At 45.2% G+C, this 23852-nt stretch overlaps 2 protein-coding genes across 3 annotated transcripts in view; one reads left to right on the plus strand and one right to left on the minus strand.

The window, feature by feature from the left end:
* The first annotated feature begins 1015 nt into the window (after positions 1 to 1015).
* PPT1 (palmitoyl-protein thioesterase 1) lies at positions 1016 to 16115 on the plus strand. Its single transcript, XM_034413435.3, has 9 exons — positions 1016 to 1174; positions 4712 to 4821; positions 5697 to 5824; positions 6999 to 7069; positions 9207 to 9306; positions 10123 to 10213; positions 12348 to 12446; positions 13260 to 13331; positions 15163 to 16115. Exons 1-9 carry the CDS (start codon positions 1057 to 1059, stop codon positions 15316 to 15318), a joined length of 945 nt encoding a protein of 314 aa, XP_034269326.1. The 5' UTR covers positions 1016 to 1056; the 3' UTR covers positions 15319 to 16115.
* A 723-nt stretch (positions 16116 to 16838) lies between these two features.
* The window catches only part of CAP1 (cyclase associated actin cytoskeleton regulatory protein 1), a 36030-nt gene continuing 29016 nt past the window's right edge, over positions 16839 to 23852 (minus strand). For both annotated transcript variants that reach the window (XM_060691428.2, XM_087876082.1), the window contains exons 11-13: positions 21931 to 22013; positions 21486 to 21629; positions 16839 to 18251 (exon numbers count right to left, since the gene is read on the minus strand). In XM_060691428.2, coding sequence (XP_060547411.2) covers positions 18168 to 18251; positions 21486 to 21629; positions 21931 to 22013 — 311 coding nt within the window. In that variant the 3' untranslated portion in view covers positions 16839 to 18167. The remainder of the gene's footprint in view (positions 18252 to 21485; positions 21630 to 21930; positions 22014 to 23852) is intronic.

Here is a 23852-nt window from a genome sequence, read left to right on the forward strand (position 1 = left end):
AAAGTTTTGCAGCAGAGATCTGGTAGCCCAATTCAGTTTGAAACAAACACATGCAAAAAGCAGTTCTCCATTCAGAGATTCAAGTGCACATCTAAATAAATGCAAGCAATTAACGTAAAGAGCTGCAATTCTGTGCTTCCAAAGATGAGAATAACTTCCCTGGAATGCTTCCATTGGAATATTGCAATTGAATACTTCTGATTCTTTTCTTTGTAGACTAACACAGAGAAGTAGAGATCCATCCATCCATCCAGGGCTGAAATCCAGCAGGTCGTGACAGGTTCTGGAGAACCGATAGCGGAAATTTTGAGCAGTTCAGAGAACCGGCAAATGCCACCACTTGCTGGCCCCAGAGTGGGGTGGAAATGGAGATTTTGCAGTATCCTTCCCCCAGGAGTGGGGCGGGAATGGAGATTTTGCAGAGTGGGGAGGGAATGGAGATTTTGTAGTATCCTTCTCCCAGGAGTGGGGAGGAAATGGGGATTTTGCAGTATCCTTTCCCCAGGAGTGGGACGGGAATGGGGATTTTGCAATATCCTTCCCCCAGGAGTGGGACGGGAATGGGGATTTTGTAGTATCCTTCTCCCAGGAGTGGGGAGGGAATGGAGATTTTGAAATATCCTTACCCTGCCACGCCCACCAAGCCACGCACCAAGCCACGTCCACAGAACCGGTAGTAAAAAAAAATTGGATTTCCCCACTGAATGGAACCAATCATTCTGGCTTAATTTTAACCCTTGTTAAATCACGGTTTAGGATATCTGAATGCAGCTGCCCATCATCGTTGGCTGAACGGCACAGCCAACCTGCCAGCATAACCGCGGCATCCCTTCATAAATGAAATCGATGCAACGAATTCTTGAAAAGGACGGTGGAAAAAAAGGCAAAGCTTTCCCAGGGCAAAGCCTCGAAACTACAACTCCCAGAGTTCCTCGGGCTTTAAAAAAAAAATGAGGCTCTGTTTCTCCTCCCCCTCCCACCACCTCGGGCGAGGCCAAGCCGGCGCTGCTGTCACGTGACACCCGAGCGGGCGGTGGGTCACGTGATCCTTCGAGGATGGCGCCGGTCGGGAGGCTGCTGCTTGCGGGGCTCCTGCTGCTGCTGGGCGGGCTTGACCGTCGGAGCTCGGGGACCGCTGCCGGTCCGGTGCCGCTGGTCATCTGGCACGGCATGGGTGAGCCAGGTTTTGCCCTTGGGGGGGAATTCAAAGGGCCTCGGGGCTGGGGGTGGGGCGGGCTCGCTCTTCCATCTGCAGCCGCTTTGAAGCCAGAGCTGCTTGGTTTCGCTTCTGCTTCGCAATCGAGGCTGGGGATGATGGGGCTTGGGCTCCACGCTTCTCTACGTCGGGGTTAGAATAGAATAGAATAGAATAAGGAGGAGGAGGAGGAGGAGGAGGAGGAGGGATAGGATAGGATTAGAATTAGAATTAAAATTAGAATTAATAGAAATAGAAGAAAGAAGGTATAGGATAGAATAGAAATAGAATTAGAATTAGAAATAATAGAAATAGAAGGGATAGGAATACGGATAGGGATAGGATAGAATTAGAATTAGAATTAATAGAAATAGAAGAAAGAAGAAAGAAGGAATAGGATAGGATAGGATAGAAATAGAATTAGAATTAGAAATAATAGAAATAAAAATAATAGAAATAGAAGGGATAGGAATACGGATAGGGATAGGATAGAATTAGAATTAATTAGAATTAGAATTAGAAATAATAGAAATAGAAGGAATAGGAATAGGATAGAATAAGAATAGAATTAGAATTAGAAATAATAGAAATAGAAATAATAGAAATAGAAGGACTAGGGATAGGATAGAATTAGAATTAGAAATAATAGAAATAGAAATAGAAGGAATAGGAATAGGATAGAATAAGAATAGAATAGGATAGAATTTGAATAGGATAGAATTAGAATTAGAAATTGAAATTGAAATTGAATTTTTATTGGCCAAGTGTGATTGGACACACAAGGAATTTGTCTTCACTGCATAAGCTCTCAGTGTACATAAAAATAAAAGATACGTTCATCAAGAACCAAGTGACCTTATAAACCAAACCACATTTGGTTAGGTATAATTTTATGCATGAAATCTTGGTCTGCGGGCTTTACAGTAACCGGTCATGGGTCTCGGTTAAAACAACTTTTAACAACTTTAGCAACAGAAATGTTGGCCTCAATTGTGGGTGTAACTCGAGGATTACCTGTAGATTATAGGGCAAACAGACCCTACATGGTTGGCTGCGGAATTCTGGGAGTTGAAGTCCACCCCTTTTTAAGTTGTCAAGATTGGACACCCTGTCCACAACTTTGGGCATAGTGTACTGGACAGACAGACAGACTCATGAGTTTCCTTGGCAGTGGCATTCAAGAATGATTTAAGGTTAGTCGGTTGCACTCGCCCAACTTCCCTCCTGAGGTTTTGTTTGGGACAATAAAATTGGAGGGGAAAAGGGTTTTGCAAAGTTGGTAAAATTAAATTTTATTCTTGTAGTCATTTTATATATTGTGATTCTGTAAGGGACACACATATAGTGATGACACATATTGTTTAATGGTCTGTTTCCTTTTTTTCTTTCTTTCATATGCTTAGCAGTGGAAGAATGGTGGTGCCCCTGGCAAGAATTTATTTGTGATCAGTTATTTTGCTCATTGGTAGAAAATTAATTGTGGTAACATCCTATACATATTTATTTGGAATTAAGATAAATGCTTTTGAGTTCACAGGAGTTTCTGAATTGATATGAATAGTCAGTTTCACGTGGCAATTTTAAAATATAATATTGGTGGTATGCACTTAATAGATTCAAATCCACCAAGGTTGGAATCAAACACTAGCTTTGTTGTGAAAATATTTTAGTTACAAGAATCACACAGTGGAATTTGAGGGCTGAAACACGAAAGAAGTTGAGGTTTCTTGCTGTAGAAATTGTCTGGTTGGTATAAAAATGAAAGCAGCGATGACTAAGTTCCTGTTTCTAAAATACCGTAGTTTCTTGTTTTTCTCAGCGGAAGAGTTGGTTCCTTTATCTTTTGAGGTGGTTAAAATATGCATGTGGGAGTGTTTGTGAATCATAAAATGGAAGATTAGCCTTTCCTTTAGCATACAAGTTGATTTGACTTATAACTGTAATGGAGCCTGGAATAATAGTCATGCAGATTTAATTTTACGATCTTTTTTTGTGGTTGTGGTTACGCAAATTACCTTGAATGTTAAGAAAACACAGCAGTTGTTAAGGAAACCCATTTACGCAATGGATGTTTCTTGCTGAAATACTGGTTTCTGGCAAAACCAGAGGTAAGTTTCAGCAGGTTATGACCGGTTCTGGCGAACCGGTAGCAGAAATTTTGAGTAGTTCGGAGAACCAGCAAATACCATCTCTGACTGGCCCCGCCCCCATCTATTCTCTGCCTCCTGAGTCCCAGCTGATTGGTTGGGTCTTCTTTTATTGCCCTGCACAAGGAGCTGGAAAGCAGGTTAGTCGGGTGGGGAAGGAATGGAGATTTTACAGTATCCTTCCCCTGGAGTGGGGAAGGAATGGAGATTTTACAGTATCCTTCCCACAGGAGTGGGGAGGGAATGGAGATTTTACAGTATCCTTCCCCTGGAGTGGGGAGAAAATGGAGATTTTACAGTATCCTTCCCCCAGGAGTGGGGAGAGAATGGAGATTTTACAGTATCCTTCCCCTGGAGTGAGGAGAGAATGGAGATTTTACAGTATCCTTCCCCTGCCATGCCATGCCACGCCACGCCATGCCCACCCAGCCATGCCCACAGAACCGGTAGTAAAAATTTTTGAATCCCACCACTGGTGAAAACATGTCATAAATTGTGTGTCAGCGTCCCAGCACTGACATATAAATAAAGGGACGAGAAGCCTGAACTTTTGCCTGCTAAATCCCTTTGAAGATCTGTCTCCTCGGAGATGGGGAGGGGGAGACATTCCTGTGATCTGACGAAGAAGGAATCAGGAAAGTGACTTGGAAGATAGCCAATGAGAAGCAGAGAATTGGGGATCGGAAAGGGAGGGATTGGGGGGCAAAGGTCAGTACTGACTGCTAAAAGAGTCAGGATCAGATTGCTGTGCTCGAATAAAGAGAAAATTGATTTAAAAGATGTTGAGACTCTAGAAAGAGTGCAGAGAAGAGCAACAAAGAGGATTAGGGGACTGGAGGCTAAAACATATGAAGAACGGTTGCAGGAACTGGGTATGTCTAGTTTGATGAAGAGAAGGACTAGGGGTGATAGCAGTGTTCCAATATCTCAGGGATTGCCACAATCCAAGACATTTTGAGCCACCTGATTGAATCTTCAGATCCTGAAGATGAAACTCAAATACTTTGGCCACCTAAAGAGAAGGAAGGACTCACTGGAGAAGAGCCTAATGCTGGGAACGATGGAGGGCAAAAGAAGAAGGGGATGACAGAGAACGAGGTGGCTGGATGGAGTCACTGAAGCAGTCAGCGTGAGCTTAAATGGACTCCAGAGGATGGTAGAGGACAGGAAGGCCTGGAGGAACGTTGTCCATGGGGTCGCGATGGGTCGGACACGACTTCGCAACTAACAACAACAAATAGAAAACACATTTTAAAAACATTTGCTTATTATTTGACTAAATGCCGTTAATATATTTATAGCTGTAAATAATTAAGAAACCTAAACAGACAGCCACTCTGATTTTCGAAACTTCTCTCTTTTCTTATAGGAGATAGCTGTTGCAACCCCATAAGCATGGGGTATATTAAAAAAATGGTGGAAGAGAAAATCCCAGGAATTTATGTGCTGTCTCTGAAGATAGGCAGTACTTTAATTGACGTGAGTGGATTCATATGAAGCATGCTTTCAGCATACAGACATGTGGATTAGATGTTTTCAGACCCTCTTCTAAAAGGAAGAGTCAAAATGTTGGATGCAGAGTGACTGCAGGGTGCTGGAACAGCCTGATTTGTACTTGAGGCAGGGTCTTTTGAATTCAAAACAGTTTGTGCACCTCTAGTTGATTGGGTGCACCATCTATCTGCATCATACCAAGAGGGAGAAGTATCCATAAACAAACTACCGGTTAGGTTGTAGTATAGAACAAGGGTCTCCAACCTTGGCCACTTTAAGTCTGGTGGACTTCAACTCCCAGAATTCTTTGTTCCCTAGCTTTGCTGGCTGGGGAGTTCTGGGAGTTGAAGTCCGCCAGGCTTAAAGTGGCCACAGTTGGAGATCCCTTGTATAGAAGGTTTATTGAAGCTTATACACAATCTGATCAACTAAAGTTCAACACTTACAGTAAATTGGCACCAGATAAGGATCAACAAAATTCAGGAAGGGTTGGCCTTGCAGTGCTTGTGGTAACACAGGGATTCTAAACTGATGACATGTTTAACTCTGCCCTTCCCCCGGCTCTGCCTGCTCCTCTTCTACATAAAGTAGCGCACCAGATGTATTTAGGAAGCTGAGCCATATGAGACAAAGGCAGTCCTCTTCTCCTATTGTTGCTCCCATGCACCAGGTGTTAGAGGTGCATTTGGAGGCTACACCTTGTCATCAAGGCTGGTAGCTCTTGATAGACCTGTTCTCTAGGACTTTGGAAATCAGATCGTGCTTTTCTGAACAGGTTTCCTACCTTATCCGTAAGGCCAACCTATTGAAGCCTGCACAGCTGGTTAGCCACTCTTCATCAACCTCTCACTTTTCCTTAGGACATGGAGAACAGCTTCTTCATGAATGTCAACGATCAAGTCAAGAAAGTGTGTGACCAGCTTTCTAAAGATCCTAACCTTCAAGGGGGCTACAATGCCATGGGCTTTTCGCAGGGAGGCCAGTTCTTGTAAGTATTTCAAATAGGGGATGATGGAAGACCCTGGCATGAAGTCAGTGAATGGAATGCCCTCGTGTTAGTGGTAGAATTCCTGGTGGCATATCTGAGAATCTCAGATTCGGTCCTTGATTTCTCCAGTTAAAGAGTAGCAGGTGATGAGCTGTTCTCTTGGAGAGCCATCAGAGCTCAGAGTAGATCTGTTTGGGAAGTAGTCAATTTCCAAATCTTCTTGGAAACTCTTCCCAAATAGTCAAATAGTCAACAGAAATTGCCTATCTGTTGACCAGTCCGCTCATTAAACAAAACCATGATGCCACTTTCATTTGTTTTGGGTTAGTATCCTATCTAACGCCAGCCATGGTAGTTTCTAAAGCATGATTGATAGCTTTCAGGTTTCTGCTCATGCTGCCAGTCATGCCTTATTTTACAAACAGGATCCACTGAACCCAGCAAGAGTTTCAGGGGTTTGGACCTGATTGCCCGATCCGGTAGCGATGGCGGCGGGTGGTTCGGAGAACCAGTAGCAAAAATCCCTGCCCCCCCCCCATGCCCAGCTGAGCCACACAATCATCAGAGGCTTTTTTTTAACTTTTAAAAGCATTTTTTTCTACAGCCTCTTCCACCAAAAAAATGCTTTTAAAAGTAAAAAAAAAAGCCTCTGATGATCGTGGCTCAGCTGGGATCGTCAGAGGCTTTTCAAAGCATTTTTTTCTGCAACCTCTTCGGCCAAAGAGATGGTAAAAAAATGCTTTGAAAAGCCTCTGACGATCCCAGCTGAGTTGCCTGATCGGCAGAGGCTTTTAAAAGGATTTTTTTGCAACCTCTTCGGCTGAAGAGGTTGTAGAAAAAATGCTTTGAAAAATTTAAAAAAGGAGAAAAGTTGGCCACGCCCACCCAGCCACATTAACCCCCCCCACCAAGCCACGCCCACAGAACCGGTAGTAAGAAATTTTACATTTCACCCCCCCCCCCCCCGAATAGTTTATACCACCCAACCTGGGGCAATCTAGATATTCTGGAACTTCAGTTCCCATCCCTGTCCCAACCACACAACACCAATGATTAATGCTGTACCAGAAAGCTTAAAATTATAATAAGGTGAATTTTGGATTTTGTTCTTTGGGTTTTGTTCCATGGTGGAAGATGTCTTTCTGGTAGTAACCTGTTTTTTTCCCCTCCTTAGGAGAGCCGTGGTGCAAAGATGTCCATCTCCACCTATGTTCAACCTGATTTCCATAGGAGGTCAACAACAAGGTAACTCTGTTTTTCAAAGATGAGCATAGTTGGAGGACGTCATAAAACCTGTCCTCATAACAAGGTGGAATTTGACCGTTTCAAGGTCTACGTGTCTGCTGGTTATGAAGAATCCAAGATCCAAGTTGGGAAAACTCTGCAAAAACACTGAGATACTGAAAATACTGTATTTTCCGGAGTATAAAGCACACTTTTCTCCCCCCTAAAAGAGGCTGAAAATTTGGGTGCATCTTATATTCCGAATGTAGCTTTTTCGAAGCTTTTTTCAGCCCTAACGAGGCTCTAGCGAGTGAAGCGAGATTTGTGATCAAGAGGCACAGCTCTGGTGATAGAAAACTGGCTGTGTTTGTGTTATCTCCTCCCTCCTCCCTCTTAGTCTCTCATGAATCCCTGTCAAACTCCCAAGGGATTCAGTTGGAGAAACTCTGCTCCAGTGGATGTTAAACCTGAACTACAGGTTTATTAGGATGGGTCCTGAGATCTTTGTCTAAACTTGTTGTTTCTGATTTAAAACTCAATTTACTGGCTTTTAATTTCTCAACATTACCTTCAGTTTCTTGGCTTTCACAAAATCTGATTTCAGAGGGCTGTGAATTATGGTCATTTGCAGCCTGTAATGATTCACAGCCTGTGAAGATTCCAGACAGATGTTGCTGGAATTGACAGTCTTTCAGGGTAAGGTTGATAAGCACCCACCTTTATCTTCCTTGAAACGCTGCCAGAGACCTAATTATCAATTAGTTTTGCAAGGCCAAACGGAGCACGGAGTCAAATGGACTTCTCAGAGCTTGAATTGACTATATGAACAAATTGCTTCCTGCAAAGGTTCATGTCCCTTTGCTCCTCTTTTATGTCTTATGGGAGGGGCCAATCAACTCCAAGCCTTACTCCTGAGTCACCCTTTTTTTCCCTAATTGTTCTTGTCTTCTGGCAGTTCTGCGCATGCGCACACTGGGAACAGGCTCACACTGTTCTTCTGCCTCTCTGCTGTCTGACTCTGGAGGCTCCGGAGGCAGCACATAACTACCAGATGGCCCTGGCTCCCTCTCTGCCTCCGACGCAGAGCCCTTGTCCGAGCCTTCCCCAGACTTCAGGACTGGACCATGTTCCTGCCCAACTGCTTCACTGTCCGAATCTGCTGCCAGCTCTGCTGGCTGCTGGTGGGCCACAACACCATGTTAACTTTGCCTAGCTTTGTTCTGCTGCCGGCGTGATGTTAAAAGATGTACTTCCCTGATCCCAGAGAAGTGTCCACACAGTATTGAATCATGGGCACCCTATTTCAAGACTTTAGATATCCTACAATTACCCGTAACAAAGATTTCTGTGTAAAGTGGGTGACTTGCTAGGTAGGTAACTGTTTCCTCACCTCCACCGTTCAACTTTTCAGCCAGTGACGTGCCAAAAAATACAGGTAGTCCTTGATTCCCGACCACAATTGAGCCCCAAATTTCCTTTACTAAGCAAGATGGTTGTTAAGTCAGTTTTGCCCCGTTTTGCAACCTTTCTTGCCACAATTATTAAGTGATCACTGCAGTTGTTCATTTAGTGACACGGTTGTTAAATAAATCTGGCTTCCCTGGTTGTCAAGGTTGCAAAAGGGGATCACATGATCCCGAGACACTGCAACCGTCATAAGTACGAGCCAGTTGCCAAGCGTCCGACCTTTGATCCCATGACCAAGGGAATGCTGCAATAATCGTAAACGGTGAAAAATGATCATAAGTCACTTTTTTCAGTGCCATTGTAACTTTGAAACGAATGGTTGTCTATGGAGATTTTCAATCATCCAAGTGATGGTTTGTCCCAAAAGCAACTGGACTGACTTGTGTTTTTTTTTTTTCCTTTGAAAACATTTTGCTTCTCATTCAAGAAGCTTCTTCAGTTTCTATATTCATGTTTCAGAACCCTTTGGGTAAACAAATGGTTGTATGTCAAGGATTACCTGTATGCATTAATGCAGTGTTTCTCAACCTTGGTAGCTTGAAGCCAGCAGCGTCCACCCATCTTCAAGCTTCCAAGGTTGAGAAACACTGCGTTAGTGTCAGGTGAGTGCCCCCCCCCCCCGAATTTTTCTGGGCTTGCTTGACAAGCTAGGACCATGTGCAGATTCTAAATGCCTCTCTTCCTACTGCAGGTGTGTTCGGTTTCCCACATTGCCCTGGGGAGAGCTCACATATCTGTGACTGGTTGAGAAAAGTGCTGGATATTGCTTACACATACCCGATTCAGCAGCGGTGAGTTTGGCAATGCATTAAGCAATAGCCTTCATACTTTTGTATATACCTGCTTAGTAGGGCTTTCGCCCCCCCCCAAGCGGTGTTCTTTTTTATACAAAGTCAGCTTATTGCCCCCACAATCCGGGTCCTCATTTTACCTACCTCGGAAGGATGGAAGGCTGAGTCAACCTTGAGCCTGGTGAGATTCGAACTTGCAGTAATTGCAGGCAGCTGGCAACTAAGTGCTACTTTAACAGCGCTTTAGTCCGCTGCTCCACCAAGGCTCGTTGACCTAGGAGCTGTGATGGTGAACCTATGCGGGCACGCAAGCCGTCGCTCAGCTCAGCTCCACCACGCATGTGCGCATGCCTCCGCCAGCCAGCTGATTTTTCTGGATGCGCGGGGAGCAAGGTGCATGCAGGAAACACGTGTGCATGCACACCGGGATCGCTTGCATGCGCGGGGGGTTGGAGCGGAGTGCGGGGGTGTGTGGCATGCCCCCCCCACGGCCCGGTTTTGGGCCCAGGAGGTTGTAGGGAGGCCTGCTAGGCCAAAAACGGGGGGAGGGGGGTTGCACACGCACGTGCGGGGGGGCGAGAGCATGGGAGGGTCATGCCTGCATCTGCAGGGGGCGCACGCATTCCATTATGGGTGCCGGCATGCTTGCGTGCTTTTGACACACGACAAGAAAAAGTTTAGCCATCACTGATACAGGGTATATTGGGGGGGGTACCCCAGTATATATTGTGGGAGAAATGCCTGGGTGGAATGGGAAAAAATCAAAAGCTCTTTTATAATTTGGCATTTGCCCTTCTTTCTCTCTCTCTGCCACAGCCTAGTCCAGGCACAATACTGGCATGATCCAGTGAACGAGAAGCAATACCGCAGAAGCAGTCTCTTCTTGGCCGACATCAACCAGGAGCGGGTAGGCCAAACCAAGCTCTCTAACCAACGCAAAACACGACTAGGCTACTCTTGATTCACATGTGACATGATGCTTTTTCGCTAGAAAACGAGCTGCAGGGTTTGCAATTTGTAATTTGCTGCCTTGACTCAGCTTTGGCGAGATGGGTGCCATACAGTGGTGGGTTCCTCCCGGTTCGGCCCAGTTCTCCCGAGCTGGTAGCAGTGACGTAATGACGTCACCGAACCGGTTCTGCCGTCCCTGCCCCCCCGCGCCCCCCCGCATTATTCTTACCTTTTATTTGGCCCCACCCCCAATCTATTGCTGCCTCCTGAGTCCCAGCTGATGGCTAGAGGGAAAAAAATTCTTTAAACTCTTGTCGCGGGGCTTCAAAGAGCCGCCCTACAGCTGATCAGTATTAAAAGAAAACAAATGAGTAGATCAGTGCCTGCAAAAATAAATGGGTTGACCGGTAGAGCTCTGCAAGCAGTTAAAAGCCTGGTAGACCAGTACCTCTGCTAAATCCTAAAGAATTGTCACATGACCACCAAGCCACGCCCACAAAATAAGCCACATTAGTAACAACCGGTAGTAAAAAAATTTAGAACCCACCCCTGGTGCCATGTAAGTTTAATAATGAAAATAAATGAATGAATGAATGAATGACGGAATGAATCAACAAACCCCAGCTTAGCAGAGGAACAAACTCAGGTACTCTAAACCAGTATTTCTGAACCTTAGCAACGTTAAGATATGTGGACTTCAACGCCCAGAATTTCCACATAACAGGCAGTCCTCAACTTATGATCACAATTGAGCCCAACATTTATGTTGCTAAGTGAGAAATTTGTTTTGTGAGAAAGTAAGTTTTGTCCTATTTTATGACTTTCCTTGCCAAATCTTTTAAGTGAATCACTGCAGTTTACTAATTTGTAAAACCGTTTTTAAGTGAATTTGGCTTTGCTTGTCAGAAGGTTGCAAAACGTGGCCCCCAGGGATGCTGCAATGGTCATAAGTGTGAAAAACGGTCATAAGTCACTTTTTTCAGTGCCGTTGTAACTTCAAATGGTTACTAAGTGGAACTGTTGTAAGTCGAGGACTATCTGTATCTTAAAAGTTGCTCAGGTTGAGAAACACTGCTCTAAACTATGGGGACCTCTGCCTGAAGAAAAATGAGTTTTGAAGCATTTGAAAGAAAATTCAGTTAGCAAAACCAGAATTCATTCTACACTTTAATCCTAGGACGTTGTTTGTAGACAAAATACAGAGCAGCTTTAAAGAAACTAAGCAAGTTTGGGTGTGTTCAGTGCCTTAGAAATGCCCTTTATACGGCATTGTTCTGACAACAACTTTCTGTTGTGTTACATTTTGTACTAGAAGTCATTCTGGAAACTTTGAAGAATGGAATATAAAATATGTCAATCTGCCCTTCTCCATTTACATATACCCAGTATTAAACGGTAACAGTAGCAGTGTTGTGGCCCATACGCGGCCTGTGCAGCTAGTAGCTGATTCAGGCAGTGAGGAGGCTGGTGTGGTGCTGTGCCAGCAGCCTGTGCAGCTGGCACTCGAGTCGGACAGTGAGGAGGCTGGAGAAGATGTGCCAGAGGCGGGGATTCAGCCAGGGCCTTCAGAACCTCCAGAAGCTCCCATAAGTGAAGAGGAAGAAGAGGTGGAGCTTCTTCTCCATGCACGGGCGTGCAGAGCTGCCAAAAGGCAGGAGTGGCTCCTCAGGAGGAGGTCTCCTCGAGAGTAAGGCTTGGGGCTAATTGGCCACTCCCTTAGCCTATTTAAGGAGGAACACCAACTGAAGCAATTTGCAGGGAACAACTTAGTTCACATACCTTCCTGTCTTGTCTTGCTTATCAGCATTCTGCAAATTGCTTCTGGGCATTCTGCCAACCATAGTAAGTTTTCAGTTATTATTCTTTGAATTCTTGGCGGCTGTTAATGCAATTAATTAACAGCCATTGTTGTAAAAGACTGATTTATTCAGTAAACTAAGGTTTGAACGGACTTTGTGTGTGCTGTGTTCTTTGGGGTCCATAGCTGGGGCAGAACAAGCAGCGGGATGCTGTTGTAATGTAGAACCTGATATTTTTTTTTGGCCATTAATGCCGTTCTGAAATTTATCTTTCCCTGCCTGTTTGTCCAGATCATCAATGAGACTTACAAGAAAAACCTGATGACTCTGAAAAAATTTGTCATGGTGCGGTTCCTCAATGACACAATGGTAGATCCCCCGGCTTCAGAGGTGAGCAGCTCAGAAGGGTGCAGTGCTATTAAAGGTGTAACCATCTGAAAATCAAAATGGGATTTAGCTTTTATGTGCTGTCCAAAGGCAGTTCTTAATCCAGGAAAAAAAAAAAACACCTACAGGTAATCCTCAAATTATGACCACAATTTGGACCAGACTTTCCAGTTAAGCAAGCGGGTTGTTAAACTGATTAGCAACTGATTTTATGACCTTTTGCGCCATGGTTGTTAAGAGAATCATTCCAGTTGCTAAGTAAATTACATGGTTGTTAAGCGAACCCAGCTTGTTTGACTTCGCTTGTTGGAAGCCGGCTGGGAATATGGCAAATGATGATCACCGGACCCTGGGAAGTTGCAAGCATCATAAATACATGACAGTTGCCAAGTATCCAAATTTTGATATTCGTGACTATGGGGATGCTGCGATGGTCATTAGGGGTAAAAGACCGGTCACATGTCACTTTTCTCAGTGGCGTTGTAACTTTGAATGGTTAGAAGTCAAGGACCACCTGTACCACTTTTGAATACAGTATCCTCAGAGGTGGTATTCTGGCAGGTCTCCCCTTTTGGGGTGTAGGGGATTTATCGTTTTTCCTCCCTGTCCCACTTTTGAGAATCCAGAATAAGAATGACAGGGTTGGCTCTTAGCTGTTCCCAGGGATCAATCACCATAATAAAGAAGCAGCTTCTTGGATGAGAAGCGAAATGTCTTCAAAAAAACCCCAGAAAGTCCAGTTGCCTCTTGCAAAAAGCATCTTCGGGATCACAATAAAAGATATTTTCATGCCTTCTTGTTCTCTTTCCTTCCAAGTGGTTTGGTTACTACCGGAGCGGCCAGACTAAGGAAACCATTCCTCTCCAAGAGACTACGCTCTACACGGAGGTAATTACCTTGAGTGCTGCAGTCTTTCCTTTGAATTACTAAAAACTCAACTGAGCTTGAAACAAACATCCCGTCTGACACTGCAGCCAGTATTATGCTAAGGGGCTTAATTTCTCTGTTCAGGCAGCAACATAAGAGGAAGGTCTATATCAGCGTCCCCAAACTTGGCAACTTTAAGACTTGTGGACTTCAACTCCACAAGTCTTAAAGCTGCCAAGTTTGAAGACCTCTTCCCAAGACCTTCTCAGGGATCCTCAAAAGCCAACATTTGCCAGCCTACGTTGAAAAACAATTCAATATTAAAATCCCATCAGGCCCTCGTGAGAAGCGATAACGGCAGTGCACAGGTCAATTTTAATTTTTAATAGGGTAGCCGTTGATCTATATACCGTAATCCATGCAAAACAAGTTCTTTTGGGGGGTCCTCCGTAAATAAGGAAGGGGCCCTGAAGGAAAAAGTCTTTCAGGAACACTGCACTTAAGCTGCCAATTGTAATGACTTGCTTTGCCCAATAGCTAAGCCATGATTTGAAAGACTATATCACACAGTGCACTGCACTGAGACCAAATTACAGGTAGTGTTTGCACAGCATATATTCCGGGCACCTGAATGAATCGTGGGCTTGCACAATCCACTGAGCTACAAATTTAACTTCACAGAGGCTGGGTTTCCGCAATGTGCTGAGCCAAAGGAAGGAAAACTAAAACTAACCAAGTTGAGCCATGTTGTGCCAGTGCAGGCAGCCCGTAGATTTGCAACCAACCTTGTTCAGTAGACTGGCTCAGCCCAGCTGGCTGGAGAATTCTGGGAGTTGAAGTCCACAAGTCTTAAAGTTGCCAAGTTTGAAGACCTCTGGTTTATATAAATATTACTTTGAAAATTGCTTCAAGGATTGGAAACCATCAGGGATTGGCAGAAGGACCTCTAGAGCAGGGGTCTCCAATCCTCAATCCGTGCACTGGCACCGGGCACGCGGCCTGATAGAAACTGGGTCGCGCGAACAAACGAAGCCCCATCCACGGGACTCAGGCAGCATGTGAAACCATGCCCTCTCCCCTCCGGTCCACAGAAAATCCTCTCTCTATGGAATTGGTCCCTGGTGCCCAAAAGGTTGGGGGGCCACTGCTCTACAGTTTTGTCCACTCAACAAACCTAACTAAGTCAATTAAGGACGGTGGCTGTATCCGTGTGCTAAACATGGCTATTTCTAACTGGTTTGGGTTGGCTACCTGAGGTTTGCTATTGCCTTCCTTAACTTTTTGTCTACTTCCCAGTTTAGTTTATAGTTCTGAGATATCCTTATGTCACTCCCCCATCCCTCCGTTTAAGTAATAATGAAGACTAACACGGCTCAGCTTTTTAATGTTGGCTAGATGATGCCAATTGCCAAACCTTCCAGCTGTATTGGGTGAATCCCTAGAAAGCATGAAAAATAGCAATAGCACTTAGACTTCTATACCACTTCACAGTGCTTTCCAGCCCTCTCTAAGCTGTTTACAGAGTCAGCATATTGCCCCCCAACAATCTGGGTCCTCATTTTACCGACCTCAGAAGGATGGAAGGCTGAGTCAACCTTGAGCCTGGTGAGATTCGAACTGCCAAATTGCAGGAAGCCGGCGGTCAGCAGAAGTAGCCTGCAGTACTGCCCTCTAACCACTGCGCCTCTATGAATGAATCCTATGAATTGCTCAATTAAGCCAGATGTCTTGGTTACAACCCTAAATGTTACGGCCGAATGTGGTTGGCTGAGTTAGGATGCGAACGTTGCCGTTGTGTCTTTGTTTCGTTTCTGACTTTCCTCGGTTTAACTGGCATGTTCCCTTTTTTCAGGATCGTTTGGGTCTGAAGGAAATGGACCAAGCAAGAAAACTGGTCTTCCTTCAGACAGAAGGAGACCATCTCCGCTTTACTAAAGAGTGGTTCTTCAAGAACATAGTGCCGTTTCTAAGCGATGCTGGTGATGAGAGTCAACCTGTCGTAGTGTAGGGTTTGGTGGCTGGAGGTGATTTTTCATGGCAAGATGGGAAACGTTCCATAGAGAGCATATCTTGAAAGACCGGCTTTTTCTAACTAATCTGCTAGGCTATTGTTCCGTTTCAGGATTAACAGTTTAGTCACGTCCAACTGCAAGTATTTAAACTTTTTTTCAAAACCCAACCTGGCCTTGTCTCCAGGACTTGCCTGCTGCAGATGTTAATCAGCCGTCACCTGATAGTATGGTATTTGTATGCCACAATGGAGCTGGTCACCATTGCTTGGGGAATATGTAATGCAGTGTTTCTCAACCTTGGCCGCTGTGTGGACTTCAACTCCCAGAATTCCCCAGCCAGCAGAGGGGCCAAGGTTGAGAAACACTGTGTAAAATCCTCACTTCGGGTGCGTATGTGATACAAGTCACATTTGACAGAGGGACCACTTCTGTGATTCTGTTGAAGTGTCAGCCTAAAGAAATTCAAAAGCACTGTAAATGCCATTGTGTAGTTGCTCTGAATGGAGATATTGAATAGTTTAAATAGGACTGCGTTCTGAAGGAAGCATGGAGGGGTGAGGTGTTTCCGCAGCTGAGGTTTTTCTCGGAAAACTGGGCTTTAATGGGTGGAAGGCATCGCTGTCAATCAATGCTGGAAGGAATTCTGATAGAGAAAAGCCATTGATTAGATTTCCCAGAACGGGGCAGAAGATTTAAAATATGATGTTGAAATCATGTTAATTCATATACTTTCTTTGGTTTACAAGAATATTTTGCAACTTGACACAGCCTAATAAACAAGTTTTAATTTAAATCGCATTGGTGGTAACTTCAGGGCTAAAGTGACTTTATTTATTTATTGGTTTGATTTATATGCCGCCCTTCTCCAGAGACTCAGGGCGGCTTACAATGCTTTTAAGCAATAGCCTTCATACTTTTGTATATACCTGCTTAGTAGGGCTTTTGCCCCCACCCCCCCAGCGGTGTTCTTATTTTATACAAAGTCAGCTTATTGCCCCCCAAACCGGGTCCTCATTTTACCTACCTCGGAAGGATGGAAGGCTGAGTCAACCTTGAGCCTGGTGAGAATTGAACTCGCAGTAATTGCAGGCAGCTGGCAGCTAAATACTACTTTAACAGTAGTTTAGTCCACTGCACCACCAGGCTCTTGGTGTGACTTTACTGACACATCGTCTCTAGGTACTTATACTTGACAAATGCACTTTTTCTAATTCCACAGAGCATTACAGTATAAGCTAAGTGTGGCTTAGTGTGTTGGGAGCTTAACCCGGTGCTTCTCAACCTTGAAGATATGTGGACTTCAACTCCCAGAATTCCTCAGCCCAATACTGGGCTGAGCCACCCCTTAAGTAAACTACAGACTCATCCAGGTAGTATATTTTAAAAGTCCTCTAAGGCACAGATGATTTAAGCAGGCGATAACAAGCATTCCGGTGAGAATTCTGGAAAACTCAACAATGGAACAAGAGCGACCAGCTCTAAAGACACTTGTGGCAAACTTAGTAAAGATCACACGTTATGAGCAACTTGGCATTAACTTTATTCTATCTTCAGTATAATTTTAAGTACATAAGAAAGATTTTTTTTTTTTAATATTCCACAAGCCTCAGGAGAGAAGTAAAGAGTCACAGGACAGTTTTCAAAATAAGAGTTGCATATCTTCTGTTAAATTTTCAAGTGGAAAACTCAAAAACGTGGCAAAAAAGGGGGGTGGGGGGAAGAGACTATCTGCATTACTACAGTTAAGACAGGCAGCTCCCCGTAGTGGGTCATTACAGTACCATGCCTTCAACCTGGGCGCCATCACCAGAGTGCTGTGTGACACGAAACTTTCTGCAGATGAGCAGCAGGGAGAGAGAGGGAGAGCTAGCTAAAGAGAGGGAGGGGTTGCCCGAATGCTAGGGGGCTATAATAAAATGCCAGTGAGCAATAGAACCAAAACACCATGGAATTGTGCTTACAAACAATTAAATACTTCTCTTGGAATGGAGAATTAATTCTGCCCTGGGGGGGGGGAACCCAACCTGATACAGATTCTGGGAAAAACTGTCCTGAACAGTGTTCATTTGTTCAAAAGAGGCCTCTCGGGTACAATTTTCCCTTTGTAGGAAGGCTTGAATGGAAGGGGTCGAGGGGCAGCTTTCGAACTGCTGGACAGGTGCCCAGGAAGGAGAATTTGTTCCAATCTTGTGGCACCTGTACTGGGGGGGGCAGTTTCCCCCCTTCCTCCCCCCCCCACATCATGGCACAACACAGAATTTACATGGACAACACAAGAAGGGGGGACAATAGGGGAGAAGGAATGTTACACATCCCGTTTTCAGCCTTTGGTCCAGCAAAGCTATTTTCAGCATCTCTTGGTGAGATTAGTTGAACAAAAGTAATTCCCTTGGAGTCCCCCAATTTATGCCTGTCAAGCATACTTCATACATCTATAAAGGGGGGGGGAGGTACCATATCCTGAAAGAAACTTTACCCCCTTCCCCCAATGTTCCTCGTTTAAGTGACACTTCCTTGGTGCCTGCCTGCTTGACACCTAACATCGATCGGACAAGACGGGTGTTGCCTGGCCAAGGGAGAGGGAGTGGGGAGTGAATGCCACACCTTCCTGCCAGTCAAGGGAGAGAATGGGAATGAACCTGCCGCCCTACCCCGAATCCCAGCCTGAGGTATTTTCCGTGAGGGAAGGGAGGCAGGACTTTCAGAAGACAGAAGCAGACTGAGAGTTGGAAAAAAAATAATAATAATGGGACAAGGAATCTAAAAGCCGGCCCCCAGAAAGCAATTTTTGTTTTGTCCCACAGTGATGGTAGAGGAAGGGGAGGTCATGAAGCACCAGGCCATCTTATCCGGCGATTTCCGTCACCGTGGTGACCAACTTCCGCCCGTTCCACTGGGTCTTGAATTGTTCTGGGACAGGAAATTCGTTCTGGGGAAACAAAACATAGAAGTCATTGATGGGTGTATAGAAGATAGACATCCCTGGTGCTGAGGGTACCTTCATCCCGGGGTATAGCCAGGGGTGGGCTTCAAAAATTTTAGCAAGGGATTTTTCTGCCTCACTGATGTCCAACTCTGTGTTCTGTCCCTGTCCCACACACGCACCCCCACAGACGGCCCGGAGTTAATAAGCCACATGACAAAATCTTTGAAGATAAAGCTGGCAGCAACCCAGTGGCTAGCTGCCAATTCAGACTTTACTCACACAAAACAAAGATTAGACTGCAAGCATTCTGATAAAGCAGGCAAAGTTTCCGCAATACAAGGATTAGTCCAAATGCAGTCCGACAAGGCAGGCAGAAGTCCAGTAATGCAGAGATCATGGATTATTTCTAGTTTTTGCTCGTCATAAACTGAACCGGCCATCACACCCACATTTATACCCTGTGGGATGTGGTCCAGTGACTCAGCTAATCTCTGGCACGCCTTCCCCTCTGCTGCGCACGCTTCTCCCTGCGCCTCTGCCGAGGGTCTAGCCAGCACTTATCTCCTTCGTCGCTGTCCACCTGTGGCTGCGGGAACGTGCTTGGCTCTGAGCCTATCTCTTGGCCTTCGGTGTCCTCCGGAGGCATTGCCAGAGAGGAGGGTCCTGGAGAGGGAGGCCTTGCCAACTCCTCTCCCTCACTCTCAGAGTCTGCATCTGTCAATAGCCCAGGCTCAGGCAACAGAGCCACAACACTCTGAAGGCAGCGGACAACTGTCAAGACGGTCCTGACCCCTCTCTGCCTTCGATGCAGAGCCCTCGTCTGGGCCTTCCCCAGACTCCAGGACTGGCCCATGTTCCTCCCCAACCTCCTCATTGTTTGAATCTGCTGCCAGATCCACTGGCTGCCGGCGGGCCACAACAGATGGGTTATCCTCAAGCCAGTTAAAAGTTTTGGTTTCTTTATTTTCCAGCCAAGGATTTTATACTTTAAAATGCTTGGCTGGGTTCATGCAGTAGGTCAGTTATTAACCTAGCACAGGGGTCAGCAACCCGCAGCTCTGGAGCCGCATGTGGCTCTTTCATCCCTCTGCTGCTGCTCCCTGTTGCTGGTCGGCTCAACAATTGATAGGGCTTTTGGTTAGGACAGGTAGAGGAAAAAGGATGCCGCTCTAGGAGGAGACTCTATGGTGGGGGAACCGGACTTCCAGTCAGCTCCAGAATTGAATGGGGCCTTCCAGTTAGGACCTTTGTGGCTTTTTGAGTGTTTAAGGTTGCAGACCCCTGGCCTAGCAGAAGTTTTGCACGACATGCTCACTTTGCATTATTTTTGGCAGCTGCTGCATGAACCCAAATCCGTAAGCTTAACACACGGCCTGGTGGCTCAGCAGACTGATAGCATTGTGATTAACACCAGCTGTCTGCAATTACTATAAGTTTGAATCTCGCCAGGCTCAAGGTTGACTCAGCCTTCCATCCTTCCGAGGTAGGGAAAATGAGGACCCAGTTTGTGGGGGCAATAAGCTGACTTTGTATAAAATATACAAAAGTATGAAGGCTATTGCTTAACGCATTGTAAGCCGCCCTGAGTCTCCGGAGAAGGGCGGCATATAAATCAAATTTAAAAAAAAAACAAAAAAACTTTAATTAGTTTTATGTTTTACTCTGTTTGCAGATTCAGAAATTGGATTAAGTAACCAGGTGCAATAAGCTGTGTGAGTATAGCTGGGGGCATTGACCTTTGCCAGTGAAAACCTGCTTCCCTTGTTGAAGATCCAAGAACATCTGCTCGGGAATGCAATTCTCCGAAACCATCATCTGCCTCAGCAAGAGGGGATGTTTCTATAATGAGTACAGGTGGTGCTCGATATACAACTATTCACTTAGCAACCGTTCACATTTATAGCCGACCTGAAAAGGGGAAGTTCCGAAGTTCCCACCGCCGCTACTCCCCCTCCCCCCATTAGCCATGTGACCAAATTTCAGGTGCTCAGCAAATTGGCTGTGCCTTTATTGCCATCTGCAGCATCATGCAGTCACGTGGTCACAGTTTACGATGGTTAAACCTAACTAAGCTGTTACTGGGTTTGCTTAACGACTGACTGCCGCAAAAAACGGTTGCAAAATCAGGTCAAGCATGTAGCCAATCCATTTTACCACCGACACAATATACGACCGTAATGGGCAGGCTCCATTACAGCCGTATGTTGAGGATTACCTACCGTATTTTCCGGCGTATAAGACTTTTTAACACATGAAAATCTTCTCAAAAGTCAGGGGTCGTCTTATACGCCGGGTGTCGTTCTCCTGTAATCAGGCAGACCAGCCCGAAAGGCTCTGACGAGCCTTAAATGGTTCTGGCGATCCAAGCTCTGACGATCTGCTAATCAGTCAACTCAGCTGGGATCGCCAGAGCCATGGAGAAAGAAAAAAGTTTTCCCCCTCCAGCTTGCTTACCTTAGCTGCTAGTTGCAACGCTTGCCTTGCTTCGCTTGCCTGAATCCATTCCATCAGCAAGCCACTCCCTGCCTGTAATCAAGCAGGCAGGGAGTTGTGGACTTCAACTCCCAGAATTCCTCAGCCAACAACAAAGCTGGCTGAGGAATTCTGGGAGTTGAAGTCTACAAGTCTTAAAGTTGCCAAGGTTGGAGACCCCTGTTCTATTAGGTAAGTTTTTTTCCCCTTTGGGAGCTTTAAAAAAATAGTTAATTGGGGTTTTTTTTAGTTCTTTTTTAGACCTAGCCATTTAAAGTTTAGGAAGTTTTAAATTTAGTTTTCATATAAAAATAAAAATAAAATAAAATAAAATAAAATAATATTTGTGCAGCTTTCTGAGATTTAGTGTGTTTCTGTAGTGTTTTACTCTAACTACACAAACACACAAAATCTCACAAAACTATGTGGAATTTTGTGTGTGTAAAGTGTGAAAGTTATTTTTTGGGGCTTTTTGTGGCTGTGTGAGGTTCTTGCTTGTTGCAGGGGCCATTTTGGGTCTAGCACAGCTGCTTTTACATTGTGGGTGAGCCAGTTGATGTTTTTTAATTTTTATTTGGTGTGCGTTAGAAGAGGGGTAGTCTTATACGGCGAGTATAGCCCAAACCCTATATTTTAACAGGAAAAGTCGGGGGTCATCTTATACGCCCAGTCGTCTTATACGCCGGAAAATATGGTATATCTCCCCCCACCCCTTTCCAGCCTTACTGAACACCCCCCTTCCGAGTAATATGGAAAAGAACTCACAAAGTCACCGCCGTCTGTCGGAACAAGAACGTTCATCTCCGAGGACTTGGCACTAACAATCTCGCAGTCTAGAGAGCCCTTGCTCAAGTAGACCTGACAACCGTCTGTCTTGTTGATAGAAATGGTTGGCACTTTACCCATTACCTAGGGGGGGAAAAAAGGACCATGGTGAGAAACAGCCAAGGGCTCCATCTCCTTCGCTAAGACTGGGCAATGTATGGATTCCTAAAACCAAGAAGGGGCCTCTGGATTCCTAAAACCAGGGGGATTCTTAGCAGAAATTTGGCTAAGGGTCACAGCTTGACCGCTCCTTCCCTTAAATGTAAGATAGAAACGAAAGGCAGGAAGGTGAGCTACAGCGTTTTCATCTCCAACCCTGGGAACTCTTTTGAGATACCTGGTGGGAGGAAGTTACTGTCAAGATGAGTTGAACCAGGGACCTTACCTGAATTTGAACATCACGGCTGTTGATTATCTCAACAATGCCCACCACATCATCAAATACCAGCCCAAGCTTCTTACAGTTATCTGCAAGAGACAGAGAGAAATGAGACTAGCATGGAACATTTCAGGGGTGAAATCCAGCAGGTTCTGACAGGTTTTGGAGAACTGGTAGCGGAAATTTTGAGTAGTTTGGAGAACCGGCAAATACCACCTCTGGCTGGCCCCAGAGGGGGGTGGGAATGGAGATTTTGCAGTATCCTTCCCTGGCCACGCCCACCAAGCCACGCCCACAGAACCGGTAGAGAAAAATTTTGGATTTCATCCCTGGAACATTTCCTTTAAGAAGATAAACCTCAACCTAGCTACGATCTATCTCTGATCGATCCTGGGCAATCCAATATAAAATTTCCCCCCACAATTATCAAATGCAAGAAAAAGAAAACCAAACACACCACCATCGCCACAAATGCTGAGCACACATGGATTTGAGGTTTGAGTAAGGACGTCTCCCTAGAATCAAACTCAACTACTGACTTCATGAAAAACAACTTATAGTTTTCCGGTCAGCAGAATGGAAGGGGTTAGTCATTCCTTTTTTTCAGAGTACTTTTGCCTAGCCTAAAATGTCAGGATTTCCTGCAGGTCTGAAATCATCTAAATCAGGAGTGTCCAACCTTGGTGGCTCGGGAATTCTGGGAGTTGAAATCCACAGGTCTTAAAGTTGCCAAGGGTGGACATCCCTGTTATGGTCTGCCAGCAGCCTGCGGAGCTGGCAGCGGAGTCGGACAGTGAGGAGGCTGGGGAGGAACATGGGCCAGTCCTGGAGTCTGGGGAAGGCCTGGACGAGGGCTCTGCGTCGGAAGTAGAGATGGGGCCAGGGCCGTCTGGGAGTGATGCGCAGACTCCAGAGCCTCCAGAGTCGGATATCAGAGAGGCAGAGGAACATGAGGGCCTGTTCCTAGTGCGTGCATGCGCAGAGTTGCCAGAAGGCAAGAACAGTTAAAACTAAAGGGACGACTCAAGAGTAAGGCCTGGAGATGATTGGCCCCTCCCATAAGGCTTAAAAGAGGAGCAAAGGCACGTGGGGCCTTTGCAGGAAAGCAACCTTGTTAATTCTGTTCCCAGTCGGCATCTCTGTTTGATTCTGGACTCCGTGTGGCTTTGCCAAGTAGGTCTTTGGCAACATGTCAAGGGAGATAAAGGTTGGTGATTATCCCGAAGGACTTTTTGCAACTAATTGGGACTCAGCTGTGAATGAATGTAATTCACAGCTGTTGCAATAAAAGGGGTTTTTGGGACTACTCGTGTGTTTTAATGACTCAGGAAGCCTAGGTCAGAACAATCCCTGAGCTAAATGCTGCCATCTAGATGCCTCTTATAAAATCAGTACATTATATATCTGAGATCTTTCTACAGGAGTTAATTTCATCACAGAAGCATACACATGAATCGACATGTGTGAACCAGTCCCCAAAGCAAGCTCTACTTGGAGCCAAAATGGTTTCAGAGTGTAATGATTTTGTTTTCTATCCTGTTTCCAAACAGTTCAGACTTCCAAGTCATTTGTCCTAGAAATTTGGTTTCCTATCCAACGTATCTTAGAAGGTCCTAATTCCACCACTTAATTCTCAATTCAGCAACTCAGATAGCATCATCAACGCAATGTACACAAACTTGGGCAACCTCCAGGAGACAGTGGAGGGTAAGGGTGGGGTGAAGGGGCTGATACGCTATGGCCCCTGGGCAGTGGTGAAATGTAAAATTTATTACTACTGGTTCTGTGGGTGTGGCTTGGTGGGGGGGGGGTAATGTGACTGAGTGGGTGTGGCCAACTTTTTTTTTTTTATTTTTAAAACCATTTTTTCTACCACCTCTTCGGCCGAAGAGGTAAAAAAATGCTTTTAAAAGCCTCTGACGATCCCA

Source organism: Pantherophis guttatus, chromosome 10, assembly GCF_059756535.1.
Source record: "Pantherophis guttatus breed Tessera chromosome 10, ASM5975653v1, whole genome shotgun sequence".
Taxonomy (NCBI): Eukaryota; Metazoa; Chordata; class Lepidosauria; order Squamata; family Colubridae; genus Pantherophis; species Pantherophis guttatus.

Excerpts from the sequence above, each read along its gene's own strand:
- PPT1 (XM_034413435.3), top strand. The coding sequence starts at position 1,057 with ATGGCGCCGGTCGGGAGGCTGCTGCTTGCGGGGCTCCTGCTGCTGCTG. Across the intron at positions 4,822-5,696 it reads TAGGCAGTACTTTAATTGAC|GACATGGAGAACAGCTTCTT; the intron begins GTGAGTGGATTC and ends ACTTTTCCTTAG. Across the intron at positions 5,825-6,998 it reads TCGCAGGGAGGCCAGTTCTT|GAGAGCCGTGGTGCAAAGAT; the intron begins GTAAGTATTTCA and ends TCCCCTCCTTAG.